The 18,532-nt window shown below is 40.1% G+C and overlaps 1 protein-coding gene across 3 annotated transcripts in view; it reads right to left on the bottom strand.

Annotated features, from left to right (window-relative positions):
* The window catches only part of DDHD1 (DDHD domain containing 1), a 68,425-nt gene that overhangs the window by 31,313 nt on the left and 18,580 nt on the right, over nucleotides 1-18,532 (bottom strand). For 2 of the 3 annotated variants that reach the window (XM_061369156.1, XM_061369157.1), the window contains exons 3-5: nucleotides 15,694-15,792; nucleotides 8,496-8,624; nucleotides 6,610-6,757 (exon numbers count right to left, since the gene is read on the bottom strand). In XM_061369156.1, the coding sequence (XP_061225140.1) occupies nucleotides 6,610-6,757; nucleotides 8,496-8,624; nucleotides 15,694-15,792 (376 nt within the window). The remainder of the gene's footprint in view (nucleotides 1-6,609; nucleotides 6,758-8,495; nucleotides 8,625-15,693; nucleotides 15,793-18,532) is intronic. The other variant, XM_061369158.1, reaches the window with a different exon arrangement.

Genomic DNA, 18,532 nt, shown 5'->3' with positions numbered 1-18,532 from the left:
AAATAATAAATAATAAACCCTATATTCACAGGTATACATCCTTGCTTAAGGAAATACATTCTGGAGATAAGTTAACGTATTTAGGATTATCGCTTTGGAGTTTTTTGATCTTATGCTACTAATTTTACTCTTGTGTAGCACTCACAAATATTACATTAAAAACTGGGGAGCTACAAAACCAAGCTAGCTTCAGCTAGTTCACAAATGTTGTAAAATGACCCTGATAGCTGGTAACAAAGCAAAATGCCTGAAGGCTCAAAAAGGCACTCATTTTATTTCCAAGTTACCTTTACAGACTCTTTTCAGTCAGACCATCCATAGCTAAACAAAAGGGAATGGTCTTTAATTTTAAAAGCGTTAAACCAGCCAACTTCTTACTCTGAACTCTCAAGTTAAGAGATAGGGCAATGGGATGTCCCCACAGGAAAAATAACCCTCAACCCTCACTACTGCCTGCAAAACTGTGTAGATCCATTCCTGGATTTACTCACAAAACTGATAAATTATGCACTAAAGCATTCCTCAACTGCTTTCACTACTCTGGGGTTCCCTCATATGGAGGGCAGCACTCACTGTCTCTTTGAGGAAGTAATACCAGCAGTTATTGAGGAAACTCGGGGCTGACTTGAGCTAAATTTAGTAAGTCAAAGTGAGAGTAGCAGACATGAGTAATAAAAATGGAGATCTGCTCAAGCCAGAGGAAATGGAAGGGGGCTGTTTCCAAAAGCTTAGCTACATTGAAGAAATTCCAACTCAAGTCTTATCCAAGGTGGATTTCAAAGAGCAGCTGCAAGACACAGTCATCTCCTGCCACTGTTCTTCAAGGATTCATCTGCTCTCAGACCAGACACATTAAGATTGATGCTCTATGATATATGCAGACTCATTTTATTTTGGAAGAAAGATGGAAATTCTAGGATGCAAACAAAGTAAGCATGATGGTGATTCACACTTTGTTTTCAAGAATAATCGGATTCAGCAGGATCAAAAGAACTCAAGCTGCTTGGTTAGTTGATTACAAGATCCCTGTGGAAATCCAGGTGCTTCCAGTGTGAGTGCCTCGCTCCTCAGCACTGCTTTCCAAACAACAGGCAAACTTGCCCTTCACGTAGATGCTGTCTTTGCCATAAAGCAGATCAGGCATTCCCTGTCACTGCTGTCATCCCCTGCCTCCTCACCACTCACTTGCATCTTCCAGATGGGGTTCCAGTTTTTCAGACAAACTGCAGTGATTCAGTTTACAACGGGACCATACAGACAATTGTGCTGGTGTGGGCAGTAAAAGGGCAGCACTGGGCAGAAATGAGGGCTGGGGGAAGGATGGGAACAAGAACAGATCTATAGATACATCTAAGTTCTACACAGGCTGTTAAAGTTTTCCCCCAATGTGCAGTCATGTGTTAGATAATTAATAAATCTATACAAAACAAGCTCTTATGAAAGCATTTAATGACCGGACCATCACCTTTTACCTCTTGGGCTGAACTTTTCATTTAGCTTGCACAGCAAGCTCAAGTTGAAACCTGTAAGACAATTTTTACCATTTGCATACTTTATTTCAGAAATATTACCAGCACTTAAGAATGGAAAGCGAGCATGTAATATGTATTTAATGCAATGCAAGCATTTAAATGGAAAATAGGCAATGCTACAAAGTATCTGAAAAGCTAAAAATTACAGGAAAAAATTTACAGAGAATCTTGATTCCAGCAGCACATATTTAATGCAGTGAAAGGCCTCTGAGAGGCTCTGCATTCTGTAAGGGCTTGTACACCGCTGGAGATTTACCAAAATAGCTATTCTGAGGTAATTATTGTAATGGTAATCCATAATTAAAATGCTTTCTAATAGGACTTGCAATAAAAATGTAACTGGTGATTATGGAATGCCAAAATGACATTGCTCTTGCACACAGCAAGTTCTGTGCTATGAGCAGCAGCACAGGCAAATACAATTTTTGAATCAAACCAGAAAATTTGGACAGAGGCAGACAGATGCCAATTTTAGGGTAAGAGCAGCCAAGAAATGTCACAACATTACAGCTTCTATAGAAATACACAGAGCAGCTACTCCACTCAATTTTCCAAGCACAGGAGCTGATGAAATTTAGAGGGTCTGGTCTTTACATAAGCCAGGTAAAACAACAGGATTTTTTAAAGGAGATTTGAGATATGGATAGTAACATTCCTAAATTCTATTTTAAATGTATAAGGACAATCCCTACCCTCTCAATCCAGAAGCGCAAGTGCAACAAAATCAAACATTGTGTTTCAGCGAAAAAATATTCCGAATAACAATATTAAAGTGTGTACAGTAAAAGGATACCCCAAAATTATTTTTTTTTAAAGTTAACATTGTACCTTATCTGAAACCTACTGCCAGAATATTGCACATGACAGCAAACAACCCCCTTCTCCAATTAAGCATATTATGCCATAATACCTTAGTTTATATTAACAGAAATAGAGAACATGCTATTCTCATCCTTAAATAATCACCCCTATGCTACCAGAGCAGCTCACAGTGCATTATTCTGTTCACGTTAGGTTGGCTGAGTCACTGTTCCAGCCTGGAGGAGGTACTGTCTCTTCCCAGACAAGTTCTGCAGTTAATATCAGCACTGACAGGAGCAGCTTGCTGTACCAGCTGCTGGTCTACATTTAGATAATAAATGTGTTTAACTACACTGTGGAAAAACAGAATTATATCACATCTACGAAAGACCTGTTCATGCAAGCATCGATAAAATGCTTCTTTTCCATTTATTTACTTACAGGACACCCTGCAACCATAGCATCTAGCCACATTAACGATTAGATTGAACTCCATTACTTAATTGAATTAGCACATATAATTTTAAATCACCCTAGAACAAGAGTTCTGTTTTCACCTCTATAACCACCAGGATCTGCCTAGTGATACAGATGCATCACATGAGCTGAACCAATTTCTTCTCCACCTGGTAACATGAGGACAGAGCTTATCAAATGAGCTCTGGCAGGGTCTCTCACTGGCCTGGGTAGCAGGCAGAGTATTCCACATCTGGCTCATAAACTGTATTTTTGCACTTTTTTTCCTTTTATTTCTTTTGGGACCACTTGTTCAAGTGAGGCTACATTTTTGTGCTATGAACTAAAGTGTTGCACTCACACAGGTTGAGCTAAATACAGAAGTTTTATTCCTGGGTAGGATGAACCCATAAAGAAGCATCAATAAATATATGTGACAAAGACAAAATGCACAAGAGATTTTTTTTTTTTTTTTGTGTGTGGATGGTAGAAGGGGAAGGCACCTGAACCATTCTCTTCTCCACACCCGAGCCCCTCCAAGCACCATACCAAAAAATGCAACATGTCACAGAGTTTGCCTTGCCCAGTCCACCCCATCTCTGTTCTCTCCCCAGAGAATCACACTCTTTTTTTTCTTCTTCCTTTTTAATCTGTTGCCATCCTTTCCTTTTCTCCACCATTCTTCATCAGATCTTGCATTTCACCCAGGCATCTGGCTGTCTCTCTCAACCATATGAAACTCAAGCAAGTTGTACTCAAAACAGGATCATAGAATCATTTAGGTTGGAAAAGAACTTTCAGATTGAGTCCAACCATTAACCCAGCACTGCCAAGCACACCACTAAACCATGTCCCTAAGCACCATGTCTATAGGTGTTTTGAATACCTCCAGGGACGGTGATTCCACCACTTCCCATGGCAGCCTCTTCCAATGCTTTACAACTCTTTCGGTGAAGACATTTTTCCTAATATCTAGCCTAAACCATTCCTGGCACAACTTAAGGCCGTATCCTCTTGTCCAGTCACTTATTACTTTAGTGAAGAGACCAATCCCCACCTCACTACTACCTGCTTTCAGGACATGTTTCTTAGGTTTGCTTGCTTTCAACCAAATTATAACGGACTGCAGTTTAAAAGCCTTGGATGAAAAGTGTCATATAAATCCATGTCTCAGCATCCACTGAGAGGACTGGAGGCTCTCTGCAAGGAATGTTTCTTGCCAGATGTCCTGGGGCCTAAACCAGAAGCAATTTCTAAGGAACACACCTACCGTAAGATTCCCACACCAGGACACATTATAACTGTGCATCACAAGTGACAGCCTCGTCCTTCACAGCTGCATGCAACCCAAGGCAAGGATGAGCTCTGAGGGATGATAATGCCTGCTACATCTGCCACCCGGTGGTATCCGTATATTGATGAGGGAAGGAGTGGTGACACTGATGGGCAGACATATGGCTTAAGTTAACAGATTTCGCATGGCTGCAACTACATGTTTCAAATTAAAGAATGTGCATTTAAAAGGAAAAAAAACCACTGAAATCTTTAGCTGCTGCTTTAACATGTGAGCAGTCAAAAAATACTTGTCCTTATTGATCTTATGGTTTTTCTGACTTCCTGTCTCCCTAATGCAAAAGAAGAGGGAAAAAAAAAGAGAGAAAAAAAGAGAGAATAAAAAAAAAAAGTAAAAATACACACATATATCACGGATGAAGGTACTAAGAAAAAGTTCTAGTATGGCTTGTGAGAGCTGCCATTGTGCTAGCTTGGCAACCATTTCTTCTAAAATCTCTTCCTACAACATATGGGATGTTCCTTACTGGTAAGTTTAAAGCTATTAAAAGGAAATAAATATCCAACCCAAACACAAACCCCAACATTTTTTAATTTGCAGATTTTGTACAAGAATACACAATTTATACCAACAATTAGCATTTAAAAAGGCTATGAAATACTGCCTAATATTTCCTGAGAATATGAGCAAGATCTACTGAAGCACAAAAAGTCTTGCTTCCTTTGTAGATAAAAGATTTCACATAATGGGGTGCCAGTTAAAGCAGGACTTCTTATGGCATGAACACCTATGCACTGTCCCCTGAGCTGAAGTTAGACCACCCGTACAACCCCTGTACATATGTTCAACAGAAAATGATGTAGGGAAAAAGAAAAAATAGAAAACCTTAACAGTTCCAAGATGTGAGGTTTATTTGTTTTCGCTGTTAAACCAGCAACTTATACTTAGGGTCTCTGCCTTTCCAAAGTAATTGCATCCTAAAAGAAATAAATTAAGTTTTTACATTTATTTTGGTGACTAACCAGCTTTTTATCAAGGGCTGTGGATCCTCTTCTCTTTGGTTTGATTGCTTGCTCTTAAACAACACAAATAAAAGAGCAGGTAAGTGCCAGAACAAGGGGAGCGAGGAGTAGCAGGTCGTTGCTTTGAGATGACAAATGACACAGCAGTGAAATCAAGTTATGCTCTACCACACCAGAGGACACTAGAGCAGAAGAACGAGCTGAAAGAACACAAGAGCCTGCTGACATGATGGTACACACAACAGCGATGACACATTAGCACTGACATACATTGCCATTCTGGATTTAAAGGGAGGTTCACAAAGCTCTTACCACGAAATCAGCAATCCCAGTTCTACATACATGTTCACAGGAGTCACTGGTATGTCCCTATTTCTGTCAATTTTCATGGAACATAGAACTATTTGGAAAACAAATACTAAAACATCTGCACAATACAGATCTGTAATTAACACTGTCATCATGACTTTACAACTTTGTCTAATATTCAAAAAATCTTTTCAGGTACAGCAGTCTCGGTAGCTCAGGAGTTTCTCTCCCCATTCATACAATAGTTAGGGTTGGAAAGGACCTGAAGATCATCTAGTTCCTAACTGGCCTTTGGAATTACCTCAGATGTCAAATCACAAGCCATTTGCAAGCTAGTCTTCAAAGTACACATTCAATAAGAAGATCCAGTAAGCTTTCAATCACACTTTAGTTTTCAACTGGTATCTATGCACAGAACTCCATGAACAGTCTCAGCAATAGCTTCCAACTGCATGAAGGAACTGTCCATTTGACAGCCAACATTCCTGCTAGCTCCCTGTTTCCCTTCTCCTGCCAGTATACACTTCTCTTGCCTGCTATTCTGACAACTAGCCAGAACAACAGAGATTCCCCCTGATTTGGATCAAATGAAAAATTGCTCCCTGCTCTGTCTGCGAAGTCAATGGTGCTAGAACTTCACAGGTCAGTCCCCTACAAGACACAGAATCTTGAAATACAGAATGGTTTGGGTTGGAAGCGACCTTCAAAATCATCCAGTTCCAACCCCATGCCACAAGCAGGGACACCTTCCACTAGACCAGGTTGCCCTAAGCCCCGTTCAACCTGGCCTTGAACACTGCCAGGGATGGGGCAACCACAGCTTCTCTGGGCAACCTGTGCCAGTGCCTCATCACCCTCACAAGGAAGAACTTCTTCCTAATACCTAATGTAAATCTTCCCTCTGTCACTTTAAAGACATTCCCCCTTGTCCTGTCATTACATGCCTTTGTAAAGTTGCAAGCGTTGGTTGTAAACAGAATATATCTTTGGTCCTCTTGCTTGCAGCTACTCTCACTAAGTCCATTCATCCAAATTCACATAGAAAGTAGTATACCCACAATATAAAGACTCAGGGGAAGAGAAGCAGAAGGAAACAGGAAAAGATACAGCTTAAACCAAAGGGTCTGCTGTCATTTGTTAATGTCAGCCTTATAACCAGGCTAGATGGGTATTGCAAATACTACAAAGCACTCACATAGCTGTATTTTTGATGATCCTTCCTTGGTCCATTTTCTGCCCAATACCATGCACAACAAACACAATGTGACTAATTTGTGGTGGCTTGTCTTCTAATGTAGCTTCTTCTACATAGCCTCTATGTAGCCTTGTCCCACTACTTAAAGCTGTAGAAAAAACATTATCCTAGATCAGTTACATTCTATGAAGTTGACAAAAGCTTGACTTTTCTCAGACCAACATATTATAGTATTTTGAAAACAAGTTCATACATAAAGGAATAGCATGTATTTATAAATATCTGCAACTAGATTGTATCAGTCAGTGTATTACTAGGACATTTCTGCTGTAAAGATAACTAATTCCAGAAGTATTCTCAAAACCCACTTTTTAGAAAACAGCTGTCCATCCACTTTTACAACACCATACCCTTCTTCTTTGTGTCTCAATCATTAAACTTCCTTGTGTCTCTACCTTACTCCCACAGCATGGAAGGAATCATGGAAATGAACTGCCCAAAAACCTGGTGAACACTGCCATTCTCTCTGACCCACTTAAGAGAGCTGGTTGAAAAGCTTTACAATTTTTCATTTTTATGGGGAAAAGCTATGTTTTATTTCAAGCTGATCCAACCTCAAATTTCCCCACTCATTCTCCAGTCCAGTGGCCAAACCAAAAATCAATTACCCAGGGCAAACATGGGTTTTCTCTCACTATTACACCAATGGCTTGAGAAACCCACTGGCACAGTGTGGCTTCATCCCCCTCTAGTGACAGACCCATATAGAGGATCACAGCCTTGCATAACCTGAACAAGGGGCCAGCAACGCCTTCAGATGGTCACAGAGAAGGCAGCATTATTCCCCTCCACACAAAAATGTAAACCAACTTCTTTTGGTTTTAAAAAGGAAGAAAACACTACAGAAATGCTCAGGGCAGTTTTTACACAGGACAGGTTTTGTTCACCAAGTGGGCTTTTATTTGATATTTTTCCCTTCAAATCGTTTAGGTCAGATCTTACTTATTATTTATTACACAATATCTAAATTGTGTTTTGGACACAGACTACTTTTGCAATGGAATTATATTAAGCTCTGGCAAACATTTAATTAATTATCCACCCAAGAGCCCTGTGGGGTAAGAGGGCATTAATTACAGGACAGAGACATGGAGATTAAAGGCAAACCTATTACCTGATCTTGTTTCTTCAGAGACTAAGGAACAAGACAAATGAGTATGGTTCTTGTTTTTGTAGTTGTCCAGCAGTGCACAGAAGCACCACAACTGAGAGAACAAGTTCCAATTTTCAAGGTTGGCAATAAACTAACTTTTGCTTGAGAGAGACCATCCTCTCTTCCAACCATTTCAGCCTTGCTGGATTTATGACTCCTGGTTTTGACCTTAAATGAGCCTGGATCCCTGCTTGAAACAATTCTGTCTAAATGCTTCACCCCTCCTCTAAGTTCATGTCTGTTTAATGAATGGAAAAAAATCACAAGAGGTGGTGAGGGGAGAGTATGATCGTGTATTTGAGGAATGCATTGTGTTATGCCAAGTACACAGGTTGTAAAGTTAAGGTTGCAAAGGAATCTGTAATTCTTACATTGCAGCTGCTAGACTCTGCCACTCTAATATTTGCATACATTTATTATGCAGTGCTAACTGCTGCATCCAAAATAATAATAAAATACGTAATAAAAATAAGTCACAGCTGATTCACATCTAGTTACAATTATGTACAACAACCTAAGGACTTTAATATACTCTACTGTATAAAATGAAATGGCCAAAATGGGCTAAGTGACATATTAAAACTTCAAACCTGAAATCTCCCTCTACTGTTCCAGTAACAAATTTAAAATATTGGTATTTACAGTATTCTTTACAAACTCTGAAAAACATTACCTTTGGAAATCCCCAGCTTTTGTGTAACACTTCTTGCAATTTTAGATGTTGTTGCATCACTGTAAAGATACACTTCATCCACACTGTGCCAGTCCACATGGTTGCGACTCAACTTCAGACTGTGAATAGCTGCAGCAAAAAGGAACAACAGTTAATTTAGATGGGTAAGAGGGGAAAAATGCCTCCTCAGAGAAAGAGAGAACAGTGTAAATGACATACAGGTTACAATCTGGCACTCCATTATACCTAAATCTGTACTACTTCTTACCTTGAAAAGTTTTTACATTTAGGATTAATCTGACCAGGAGAAGCAGCAGTTTGGAGACCACCTCTGAGGACATTTCACATCAGTTCTCCTCCCACCCTCATCTTGGGATGGTAGGTTTCCAAAGTATTCCATTAGCTGAAAATAAAAGTCAAGGGGTGCAGGACAACACATCCTGAAATACTGCAGCCAGGTGAGATGACCAGGTGGCTGCCACATGTACTCTCATCACTAGAGAAAGAGCAATTCCCCTCCTATCTTGTCTCTCCTCTGTCTGTACAGTAAGATCCCTGGTTGTGAGTATACTCTGCTGTAACACAGAGGCTTTCAAGGCTCCATTACTAGAAGGCTTCATTGCATCTCTTTCCTTTCAGAAATATCCAGAAGCTGGAAATGCGGTTCAACAAGAAAGCTTCTGAATGAATAATTTCTAGCACAGAACAGAATCTAGCTCTTTCAAAAAGCACTAAGAGCTCTACTGTTTTTTTGTGCAGTTATTGTGTTTTCCAGATTTGGAACTGATTGAACTCTGGGACCAACCTCATGACACTGCCTGATTGTCGGAACTAAGCACAATGGCCATGTTATAATGCAAATCAGAATCTCTCATCTAAGGCTTGGAGCCTGAATGAGCAGAGCAAAGTAATTCAGATTTCACCTACGTTTGAAAATCTGTTGCTTAGGTCTCATCTAATGTGGGATATGCAACGTTTGGAGAGCTGACAGCAGCAACAGCCCCGTAACCAAAGAAAAAATGTCATTTAACTGTCACTGGTCTTGCTAAAAGTCCAAAGTCACGGAAAACACCCACAGGGGCTGTTTTGGTTTGTGGGGATTTTTTTTGTGTGGGTGTTTGTCACCACCCCCAGTAACAGTTCCAACCTGTCCCCTACCTGAAGCCACTCAAAGGAATGTTTTATACTCATCTGAAAACGTTCTCAGAAAGCCTAAGCCATGACTGTATCATATTTTAACTCTGCCACAGCACAAACCAGACACATTAAGGTAAAAGTTGTAACCTTTCTCCTGTATTTTTTGTTTCTCTGCCAAGGCAGACAGCACTGGCATAGTCTGATGAAAAACTAAATGAAGTCTGTAAGAAACAAGAGAATTAGAAAAGGATTACCTCTTCTGCTCTAGTAAGTAACTGATTCACAGAAAATAACTAGAACTGTATTGCTGGTTTACATTGACAGAGCAAGAAAAGAGAAGGAAGTAAGTCACTCTTTGAAGAGTGCATGTCAGCTTAGGGTAGCAACAGGCTAGAATAAGAAGCTAGGAACTCATCCCTGCAGGTGCAGACGTGAGTCCATGACCAGAAATCTCAATTTAGAACTGGAGAAGGAAAGTAAACTACCAGCAAAACTTCCTCTTTCAGACCTGGAGACAATGCAACAGAGACCGCGATGTCCTGAGAGAGGCACACAGTTGAGTGGCAAAGGCAAGGGGAACTCCTTGCACATGTTCCTGAAATCTCCTCCATCCTCAACTCCATGATCAATGTAAGACTTTTTATGCATTGTCTGGCAGGTCTTTAAGAGCTGTTCCACCTGCATTCTGTAAAACCCCTCTTGCGGTATGTTCTTGGAGAAGCTGACAGAAGAGGGCGGGAGGTTGGAGAGTCTTGTGCTCGATGTCCAAAGCATGTGGAGGAAGAGATGGAGAGGCCTGTGGCTGAGTTGTTTATTACTACTGGAAGAACAGCAGTTTGGGGAGAAGCGATCCTCAAACTCTTCTGGAATCAGGTCTAGCTTCTCTACTGGAAAGTATATATAGAAAAAAGTAGGTTTTGCCTACCCTGCATGAGCTATTCTCACTTGGGAAGAACAAATTACTAACTTCTACGGTGTTCATCAAAAACACGTATGTTGAAGGGCACATCAAAATCAACTACAAGCCATTCAAGCACTAAGGAACTGCAAAAGAAATATCTAACACTACTTCTCTGCATATTTAGCAATGCCATCAAAAGGGAACTTGAAAATTTTGGTTTACTGTTAACACAAGCACCACATGACAGGGCCAGTAATCTTCAGTGGAATCTTGTCTCTTGAAACTTACTTGAGATGTGTTGCTGACAAACATGTTGCAGTCAAGCTCTGATATGTACTTTTACAGCACTTGGGACTATACACGCTTCCTTTCTACTCGGCACTCAGAATTAAAAACGTGTTCTAGCTTTTCAACCTACCGATTTGCCAGTAAGACTATAAACTTCGCAATTTTGACATAGTTTTGATTTGCAACTCTTAGTAAATTTTGTTTACCAACACACTTGCTGCTTTGCTTTTGAGCTCCTATCCATGTGTACACTCCAGAGCAAAGTCCAAACCAGCAGCAGAGACACTTAAGCACTGAAAAACAGTGCCTTGCAAAGGCACAATGCACTCCAGTGCAGTATTTTGCAGAAGTCTGGATAATGCTTCCAGGGTGTCTATCTCACCAACCAGGAGGAGGCATATTCCTTTAAAAGTTAACAAGAGTCACCTGGGTCAAAACAAAGCTGGGTGTTCCATGTTGGCATTCTGCTTTGAAATCCCAGGGGATGCATGTTTTAAAAAGTCTGCCTGGGGATCAATGCATCCATTCCACAAGCTGACCACCCTCTTACTGAAGCGGGGTGAGATTTTGCCTCCCCTTTATATATATGTAAATAAAGTATATCCGAGATGTCTGTTCATCTGCAGACCCCTGGATGTAATGTCCACCAGGGGACCAGAAACCTCCTAATAAAGAAAAAGCTATCACCCTAAGCTCCAGGCCTTCTTGGTGAGCAAAAATATCCCTTCAAAATAACAGAGACACCCCACTTGATGAATATTGTTGTGCTTTCTCCATCCTTACGTAAGATCTGGGGAGAGAAAAATGGTACACTCTTGCAGATTTGCATGGCAGAAACCCAGCGGAGAGAAGAACTGCACAGCTGGTATCAGTCACAAAGATAAATGATCCATAAGCCATGTGTGCATGAACAGCTAGGCAGACAGTGGTTCCCTGTCACTACACACTGGAGATACTCTTTTGGTAAAAACAAAAGAACCCTGCAATAAGGTACCCCTTCATGAGGGCCAACACTGAACCAAGGACTGTAAAGAGATTCTCAAGACTTTCAAGAGCCCAACCAAAAGGAGCTTCTGCTGCTGACAGTCCCAGAGTGGGAAGAAATGTCTTTGGAGAGGACTTGACAGCAATCTGAAAATAAGCATCCTAAAAAGAAATAAATGAGAAAATCAATATATGCAAACTGTGCTTTCCAGGTATGGGATAACAAGGGCTGCCACTGCTGTTTTGAAACTGAACATAGGAAACAAAGATAAGTTTTCCTAGAAATGATAAGATAATGTGATTTACGTTCTCCTTGCAGAACAAATGGTGACTGTCCTATAAGATTCATTCATGCTGCAGACGTGGTAAAAATGACAACACAGGAGCTTTTCATACCAAGAGATGTCACAGAGTGTCAGGAAGTCACCAAGTGATGTAGAGTGAGTGACGAAGCCAAGTTGTAGAATTCAGATTAGGCAGTAGGTATGCCACAGGGGAAAACTCATGTTCATTCCTCTGCCTTCTGGGTCCTTCAGAACCACACTTTCTGTGTTTGCAGATTCTCTTCAGGGCACTAGGCTAAGGTGTTGCTGAGCTTCGCTGATACGTGACTGTGACTATGGCATCTCTGAACATCAGGCATAGAAGATGAAGGGTCTCCCATGAAACCACTGGAAAGGAATCTCCCTCTGGACCCAACTTCCTTCAGCTTTGTTTTCACATGAACTACTTCTCTGACACCATGCACAGCTTTCTTAGAAGGCACCTTTGTAAGTGCATCTTCCCTACCTGCAGAAAACTGTAGGTATTTTGTACACTGCTTAGTTTTCTAGTTTGGGATTGAAGGCCAAGCCCATGCAAATGAAATCAAATTTCGGTTTCCTTTTGATCCAGAAAGTAGAAATTAAATGTTTTTCAGAAATACCAACAGAGACAGACACCTACAGTATGAGTATGTGGAAGGCATAACCCCACTGTAGATGGAAAACAGCCTGACACTAGACAGTAGCAAGCAAGCCATGCAAAACCAAGGAGAGAAGCATAGGGGAAGTGAGAGGGATCAAGAAATAACTTCTTTCAGCTGCAGAAATCAATGGTTACCATCACACAAACCTCCAGTTCCACCAAGAGAGATGAAGACAGAGGGAAAAGCCATCTAAAAAGTTTAAATATGAAAACTGGAAAGGTAAACATAAAATATAGAATATATATTCCTACAGCCTTGAAGAACCCAATCTCAGTTAGACTGTAGAAATTCATCTGAAGACAAAATAACTAGAGAATAACCAAGGAGTAGAAAACCTGCACTATTTTTTATCCTTATAGCACAAAACCCATGGAGAAGCCGGGATGTACACACTGCATGTGCACTGCTAGTGCAAACATCTTCCCAGCTGAAGTGCTTGAGGAGCCAAACGCCTCCAGCACCAAGTGCAGACAGACACCTGAACACTGCATTTCATGGGGCCAGTAGTTTAAAATTAAATACCTTTTAAGGTAAGCACCTGGGTTTTTACCTGATACTTTCTCATGGTTTAAACCTAGCCTGCACCACACAGCTGCTCCCTCATGCTTCCTTCCCCCCTGCCTGGGCAGGACGGGGAAGAGAACTGAAAGAGTGTAAACCCCACGGATTGTGATAAGAACAGTTTAATAACTAAAGTAGAGTATAATACTACTAGTAATAATAGTAAGAATAATGGAAATATCAAGGGGAGAGAATACAAGACTAAAAGGCAAAAAACCCCCCAACCAAACCACAAACCAACTCCCCCCCCCCCCACCCCCCCCCCAGTAAATACAAGTGAGGCACAATACAACTGCTCACCACCAGCTGACCGATACCCAGCCTGACCTGAGCAGCAATCTGGGCCTTCTGGGTAACTCCCCCCTGTTTATATACTGGGCATGAGGTGCTGTGGTATGGAACACCCCTTTGGCTAGTTTGGGTCAGGTGTCCTGTCCCTGCTCCCTCCTGGATTCTTGTGACCCAGATTGTCAGAGCATGAGACTGAAAAGTCCTTGATCAGGGTAAGAGCTACTGAGCAACAACTTTAGTTGTTGTCAGCCTAACACATCAGTGTGTTATCAGCATTGTTCTCAGACTAAAGCCAAAACACAGCATTGTACCAGCTACTAGGAAGAAAATTAACTCTATCCCAGCCAAAAGCAGGTCATTCTTTCATCTATCTGCCTAGACCAAGGCATGGGGTGATTCTTTTCTACCTGAGTTTGACTATGCTCAAGCTAAAATAAATTTAGAGGAAAGCATCTTTGAACTCCTAATTGCTGATATTACCTCCATCTCTGCCATTCCAGTCAGACTAAAGACCACAGAAGGGATACATACCATACAAAAACCTTTTCTGCCTTCTTTTTTTTCAGGTATTTTTAAATTAGTCTTCTCTGCAATCAGTAAGCAGTAGCTTCTGCGCTAAAGCCTGCCATATCATGCAGGTAGCTGAGAGCATAATTTGGCTGCTATTGTTCTTTCTTAAACGACTCTGAAGTTTTGGTATGTAAACCTGGTACATAAATTTACAGTTGGTATGTACAGCTGTGGATTTGAAAACCTTTTCTAATTTGTTCAAAAATCAAATGCAAAGCCACTAAAAAGGCTATTGCTCTTAAAAAGGGCTGTTTAACACTGCTGTAATTTTGTATTGCACTTCACTACCTCTCAATTCATCAATGTCACTATTTGTTACATAAGCATCTACTTTTAATGTTTTAATTCAAGCATATTCATTACCACAACTGAACAAGATTTGGAGAAAAAAACAACCCAAAACTATGCAAAATAAATTCAAAATTACCATCACAAAATAAAAGGCAGAAGTTTTTTCTTACTGATCAAAAGAGTAGTTACACTTATTCACCTATAACAGATTTGAGTTCAGTGTCTGAGAAGAGGCAGGAAGAAGTTTACTATTTACTATTACAACATCATGATTTCAGGCATTTTCATTTGGAGCCAATTATAGAAAAATGTAGTTAAAAGAAGTCAAAAGGCAAACATATACGCATGTCAAAATAAATTCTCATACTTTACAATATCCCTAGGAGCTAAAATAATGTATAGTATGACAAGAATAACTCTAAACCTATCACATGCATTCACATTTTTAATCAAGGGTGCAGTTTTCAGTAGTTTAGTTCCACAAAGTCAGTAAAAATTTAATCTCTACTGGCTTTAATGGTGGCAGAGAAAGACCAGTGACTTCTGAGCCTTCTGCAATCATTAATGGCTCCTGTAAGATCTACTCCCACTTTCTGAAACAAATTTATACAACATCAGCTGCTGCAAAGTTCAGAATTGTTTTTTGCAACACAGCAGCCTTATCATGCATTCTGTACAGCTTCCCCTGGTTATATCGGATGTCCAAAGTCTCATTTCATCCCAGTACTCACACAAAAGCTGCAGTAAAATAGAATTTACAACATATAATTAAAGATGCATGCATTATTAAAAAAAAAAGTGGCAAATAAAACATTACTTAGTATAAACCCTCCATTCCTTCTTTGGCATAATTTATCTTATACCAGGCCTGCTGCTGTTCTAAAAATCTGCTTTCAGTTTATTGACATAGCCAAACCACATCTAGAGAATATAAGAAACAAATGTTTACAGTTTTCATCACAGTCACAAACAATCATAATAAGGTTTACTGCATGATACTGTTGGCATCTACTTTCCCCTAAGATTCACAACACTTGTACTTTTAAGTATTTATGATGCTTTTCCTTCCTTTTTGAAGAAGTGGCATTAATACAGCTCAAGAAATTGAAGCTTGTAAATCTAATGCACTTAACTGATATAAGCAAACTAGAATGTAAAGCTTTGTAAGCCAGGAGTACTACAAAGAAAGAAATCTACAATTACTGTACCTTCGGGATGCTTTCGCTTAAGACATGCAGCATCTGAATTCTTATATCCTCTCCATTTGAACAAAGAAGGGAGGGAGGAAGAAGGTAGGTAGTAGAGAACTAAAAGTAAAAACACTGAGTTTCAAAGTAAAATTTTTAAAAGGGTTGTCATTTTTTCATTATTATTAAAAAAAAAAAAAAGCACTCTTTCTGAAAAAGCATATACACTTAAAACACGGGTTTTGTAGCAAAAGTGTCAGGTCACATTAGCCAAATTGATCTTCTTCACTCTTCATAAACTGTTATGACATCACAACAAAGCTGAAGGTGTCAGTAAAAGGCACCTGGGATGCAGCACCATCAGGTTCACCAAGTGTCTCTGCATTTACACATACAAAAGCATAATCACTCTACTTGGTGTAAGGTAGAACAGAGTAATGCTTCTTAAGTGTACACTAAACATTTCGGAAACAAAAGCAAACAATTCAGTTTTAAGCACAGCTCTATTATTTTCCCCAAGGAGTATAAGAGAATCACTGAAAGTTAGATTCAACAAAATATCTTACTATTACCCTGTTCTGCAAGTCCTCAAGAAGCTGCCTTCCATAGCGAAGTGCCACGGCATGCACACTCTGCCCACAGAGTGCAAGAGAAAAATCAACACTGAAACTTTGAGCCTCCATCAAGCAGCTTGTGGTCTGAACATCACTGGTTAAACGCTGCTAGCAAAATATCTAGTCTGAGAACCTTTAAGCATCTGCTATGATCTGAGTTCATGGTTTTGTTTTATCTTACAATGGCCTTGATATTACTGAAATCTCTTCAGAATGCTGCTCCTTTGATAGACTACTTCAGATGGGTCCACTGTCTGACTAAGTAGGCATAAAAAGCAGTTACTAAATCTTATGTTATTCTGTAAGTTTTAAGTTTATTGACTGCTAAAAAGGTCTTCTGATACCCTTTTTATATCTCTTTAAAAATGGTTTCAGCTGAAATATTTCTTCCTGTAATATGAAGCTCAAATATGCTTCATAAGTGTTATAACCTAAGTTTTTCTCAGAAATATTTATAGAACTATTTTACAGTAGCAATATATTTAAGTGCAATCACTGGGTATATGCAATACAAGAAAAGTCATGAAGACACAGAGATAAAACCCATTCTCAGTGTGATAAAATAAACACCACAGATATTTCCATATTTTGGCTGACGTTTGTATCAAATAGTTAAAATTTTGAACCTATGAAATTAGATCAGAATGTCACCTTACATTAATTTATGTACATTAAGTCTGAAGAAAGAATTGTTCTCAAAAAGGACAAGCAAAGCCAATATGCAAAAAAGGCACAGTGCTACCTGGATGAAGGAAAAAAAAATTGTACTCAACAAATGAATGTAAGGGCCCAGAAACCTCCCAGTATTGTCTAGCTGTCAACAGAGTGGCAGAACAACAAATAAGACTTTGAAGCCCACATACACTGTTACACTAGCACAGCATCTCATTTAGGGGTTATGGTGTCATCAGAGCTGACTGTTTTTAGCATGGACCTGAGTGGCAAACGCCAAGCTCTATTCCTCTATACAACTATATATCATAGAGTGGTTTGCATTAAACCTTAAAGAGCATCCAGTTCTAAACCCCTGCCACAGGCAGGGACACCTGCCATGATAACTCTCATTTTGCCCTGAAAAATTATGTAAAATACTATATGCAATGACAAGCCAGAACATGCTGATATACAGGTTTGCACTTGTGCAAATTTCTGATTTGCTCAAATGCAGGCTGCAGATATCTGGTTTCACAATAAAGCAGTCAAAATGGCAGGCAAACCCCTAATTCCTCATCCTAACTGTGGTTTCCTCCTGGAGCTGTATCAATTGCTCTGTCTCAAAAGACAAAATAGCAATGTCCTTTCCTGTATCTATCAACAATAAAATGAAGTACTTAACCTGAAAAAAGTATGTGGAATTTGGCCAGGATCAAAGCAGACTCTGGGCTATGAGACGTGAAATAGAGTGTGGTTAAGTTATTCAGGAGATGGGTTATGTGCCTGCAACGTTTGCTGGCATCAGAACTTCAGCAGAATTCCTCTGGCCTGGTTTTAGAGACCTCGCGAACCAGGGCTCTCTGCAGAGTCAATGAAGAGAAAGTGAGGCTCATGGGCATAGCATCTCTCCCTGACACGCATGCATTCTGCCTGGTCTGTGGTTGTCTGGAGGCATCAGCTATCCTCCTGTGCGTGCTGCACTTCAGCCAGTACCTCCTGTGCATGCTGCACTTCAACGACTGCCAGTCAGGATAGCTGACCTTTTAAATGTTGCATATGCCAACACATTCAGAACCAAGTATCCCTCCAGAAATCTCAGAAATTTGACTAATTTTCATAAACAGTACATACAGTTGGGAACCATGTCTGTGAACTCCTACAGGGCATAACCTTCCCAGAGACAAATCAAGGTCAACTGGATATGGCCAACCTAAAAGTCACATTAACCTAAGAAATAGGATCTCTCAGCAGAGGGATCACCCACTGAAATAGTGGTCTCCAGGCTACCCCACGGAGAACAGAACTTGAGACATCATTCACTTAAAAACTGTCATATGCGTCCTGTTACATTCAGCATTTACAGCTTCACACTCTCCCAAATAGCACTGAAAGATATGTTCCTTACAGGCCACGGGCTGGAGATCCTATTCTGACAGATTCTGCATTTTCAAGAGAAGGTTTGCTTGGGGCTTTGCTTAATAATGGGGCATTTATTCATCAGTATCCTATCACCAACAAAAGCCCCGAATGAGGCTTAGTGATGTCACATTTTTTTCACATTTTATTCCCCTTCACCTCCCAGTAAAGAACAA

Source organism: Neopsephotus bourkii, unplaced genomic scaffold (assembly GCF_033783945.1).
Source record: "Neopsephotus bourkii isolate Nb327-2 ecotype Australia unplaced genomic scaffold, CSIRO-AGI_Nbou_v1 NB_1477, whole genome shotgun sequence".
Lineage (NCBI taxonomy): Eukaryota > Metazoa > Chordata > Aves > Psittaciformes > Psittacidae > Neopsephotus > Neopsephotus bourkii.
This window is presented reverse-complemented; position numbering and strand designations above follow the sequence as displayed.